This window comes from Pyxicephalus adspersus, chromosome 1 (genome assembly GCF_032062135.1).
Source record: "Pyxicephalus adspersus chromosome 1, UCB_Pads_2.0, whole genome shotgun sequence".
In the NCBI taxonomy this organism is placed as follows: Eukaryota; Metazoa; Chordata; class Amphibia; order Anura; family Pyxicephalidae; genus Pyxicephalus; species Pyxicephalus adspersus.
The window spans coordinates 127,234,125-127,237,422 of NC_092858.1; the positions used below are offsets into that span (position 1 = coordinate 127,234,125).

Below are 3,298 nucleotides of genomic sequence, written 5' to 3' on the forward strand. Positions count from 1 at the left end.
GGGGGGGGGTGTCCATCATATGTGACATGTGTCACATACCCATGTGGCCTGCAGGAGGAACTTGTAATCACAGAAACTATCATGTAATCACAGAAACTAGATGATGAGAAATTATTAACAGGGAGCTAAAGGCAGGAGAGTCTGTACTGCTGCACACAGTTATACCATAGTTTTTTTTTTTAAAAAAGCTAATTTTAATTTACATCAATTAGCTTGATTGCTTTTGAGAAAATGTTACAACAGTCTTATGTAGTATGTTTGGAATACCCAGGAATACCAAGCTTGCTAAACCAGCCAAACTCTTGGCAGTTGCATTTTTTTCCTCTGGCCAGCAGGCTCACAAAAGGCACTTAAAAGCACAAACAACTGTATAGCTATGCAGATCTTTTATATGTAATGAGGAAATATTGCTGCACAATGTGCACATTACATTAGAAACTGCACAAATATTGCTAAGGTTTGCTAAAACTGATTACTTATATACCTTTAAAACATGAAATACTCTGAATTCTACCTATGTTGTAATATTACTATACTTCTGTTTTCAGTTCGATGCTGAGTGGAGTGGACAAGCTACAAGCAGTGCTGTAATGAAAGTTAACTACCTGCTCTTTCTTGAGGATTTGATTGGGCTGCAGAACTAAATGATAGCAATTAGTCAATGTTCATACTTCTTTCATGATCTCATGTGCAAATATATGCAAATACACAAACACCTTTTGTTTTACATTTCTGTTGGGTCCTACATGAAAAATAAAGACAATGCATAACGAATGCTAGATACATACTAATATGGCATCAATATATGTTTTTAGAAGATTATCTCCTTTTTACTATACCATAGAGTAATACAAACATTTAGCAAGAATATGTTCTTTGTCATCTTTCAATCTGTTCATCAGTCATTTGCATTTTTTTTGTACAACTAATGAACTCACATAAACATTCTGACCATCATTTTGATTATGTCCTTTAGGAAAAAAATAGTCTTTTGCATACTGTTTTCTAAATGTGATAAATATAATTTAAATTTTAAAACCCCAGGGCATTTCCCCCATTAGTAGTCAGAGTGATAATCCATGACATAACAAAAGTGACATCATAGATTGTGGAATTGAAGTGTTTCTTCTTCTCTATTCATAGCTATCCAGCTGTAGTTTCCTAAAATCTGGTACAGATTAGGAATTTTACATTCAGGCACAAACACACGTTGGTAAATGCATGATGCATACATTTTGATGCTGTCATTGATATGTTTTTTTTATTTATTTGATGATCTAGAATTATAATATGGATGTTTTTTCTATACAGAAACAAAAGAAAAAGTGGCAGTAAATGTAATTTATTTAAAGCAAATATTTTCCCTAAAATAATAATTACCAAATACATAAAAAACACTTATTAACTCTTCAGCCGCCTGTACCCTGAGCTATTGTAAAGATACCACTGCTTGAAGAGTCTTCAAAATCCCATACTTTTAGAAGGTTTGGATTTATGGAACCCAACTACTTACAGTGGCACAGGCAGTTCGAGAGATACTGTATGTAGCTTCAAAGGAAGCTTTGTTTTTATATATTATTCTAGTGACAAAGACTTTTTATTACTGAGTAAACACAAATGTTTAAGTTGCCCTGAAACGGTATTGGTTAGTTGGATATGCAGTCATAAACTTACTTGCTTCATGGCTAAAATGATTCATAAACATTTGGAGTGTTTCAAAACTATGCATCCTCTCTTTAAAGTGAATGTCTGGCCAAAAATATAGAAACATATTCTGTTAACGTATCCTGTTAAGCTTTGTAATCTTGTGTTGTCATCCTGTGCTATGTACGCCTGATTTTACACAGCATGCCTGAGACCCACCCACACTACCCAAACTTTTGCAATAGTGCCCACCTCAAGTTGGGTGGCATCTGTAGACTGTATTGCCTGTTAAGTTACAGGAAATCACATGCACTCGCAGCTAGGATGGGGGAGCATGAAAAAGGAATAGCTACAGTGATGGTATGGAAGATTTTATGTGGAAAAAAGTTGTTTTTTTTCCCAAATACAGCCAGTCTGGCATCCACAGTTTTGAATAGTCCATTTTATTAATGTATCCCTATATATTTTTAAAGTTGAAAGTTCACAAAACATTTTCTGAAACCTTTATAATGGTTAACATATTGTACCAATTGTATGTAGTAACTTAATCTAATGAATACCAATACAGAGCAAGATAGCATTGAGTATACAACTTTTAGAGGAACAAAGTCACAGTCCGTGGCATGATAAGATTATTTCTATATCTTAGTATATGTCCATAGACATTAGCTACATGCTAAACATCAGGAGATCCAAATACCGGAGTTTTTTTCATTCACTATATAACTAAATATGACAATAATAATAATTTGGGTAGCTGGCACCCAAATTTTCTGGGGAACACAGAGTCACACACACTTAATAATTGTCCTTAAAATATCCCTTATACAAGACCACTGTGTCCAACATGTTCTTAGTTCAAGGATTTTAAATTGTCCTTTCTTCAAAACAGAAACACAGGAAGATTTTTTTGTATAAAATTTGTCTTCAGTTGATAAAACACATCTGTGAAGTAAAGGTTCTGTTTTATAGCAGTATGGTAGCTCTGAAGTCATGCCAAATCAACAACATTGGGAAAATTATAAAGGTTGCTTCATGTTTCCCTTGCTATTATTGTTAATTTATCTGGCATATGTATACAGCCCAGATCTTATCTTCATTTACGTTACTTTTCTCCAACACCTCCAAATTTTCCATGCTTTGCTGAGTCTTGCTGCTATTTAAAGATTAACCAAAGGTGACCTCTCCCATTCCGTTCATGAATTTGGATCTGTGACTTTCCTGATTAGTAGGATTTACGTATAGTTTATGGAAAATACTGACATTTAGGTAAAATAAAATGTCAGGATAATCAAGAGAATGCCTAAGCTTGTCTTTTCTTGTCTAAAGATAATGTTATATTTTAGTCCTTGATGTAATGGTGGTCCTCAGACTGATGGCTGAGCATCTGAGGTCACCCAAGTAGACACTAGATAGGGTGACTTATGTAAATGAAATATATATGGTTACATTATATTTTTTCTAAATGTTATTTTAAGTCATTTTAATATTAGGTTACTGAGTCTGATTCTTTAAAGTAATACACAAGAGCAGGGATAAATCACCATAGTATGCTTTTATTGCAAGCTTGTATATGGACAAGGAGGCATGTGCGCACAAACCTTGAATCTATTTGGCTGATTGTATATTAAGGCTCAATACATACATTGTGCTA

At 33.9% G+C, this 3,298-nt stretch overlaps 1 protein-coding gene across 1 annotated transcript in view; it reads left to right on the top strand.

Annotated features, from left to right (window-relative positions):
• EFHC2 (EF-hand domain containing 2) overlaps positions 1 to 1,237 on the top strand; it is a 34,569-nt gene extending 33,332 nt beyond the window's left edge. Inside the window, exon 15 of the mRNA XM_072426858.1 lies at positions 549 to 1,237. Within this exon, the coding sequence (XP_072282959.1) occupies positions 549 to 644 (96 nt within the window). The 3' untranslated portion in view covers positions 645 to 1,237. The remainder of the gene's footprint in view (positions 1 to 548) is intronic.
• The last annotated feature ends 2,061 nt before the right edge of the window (positions 1,238 to 3,298 follow it).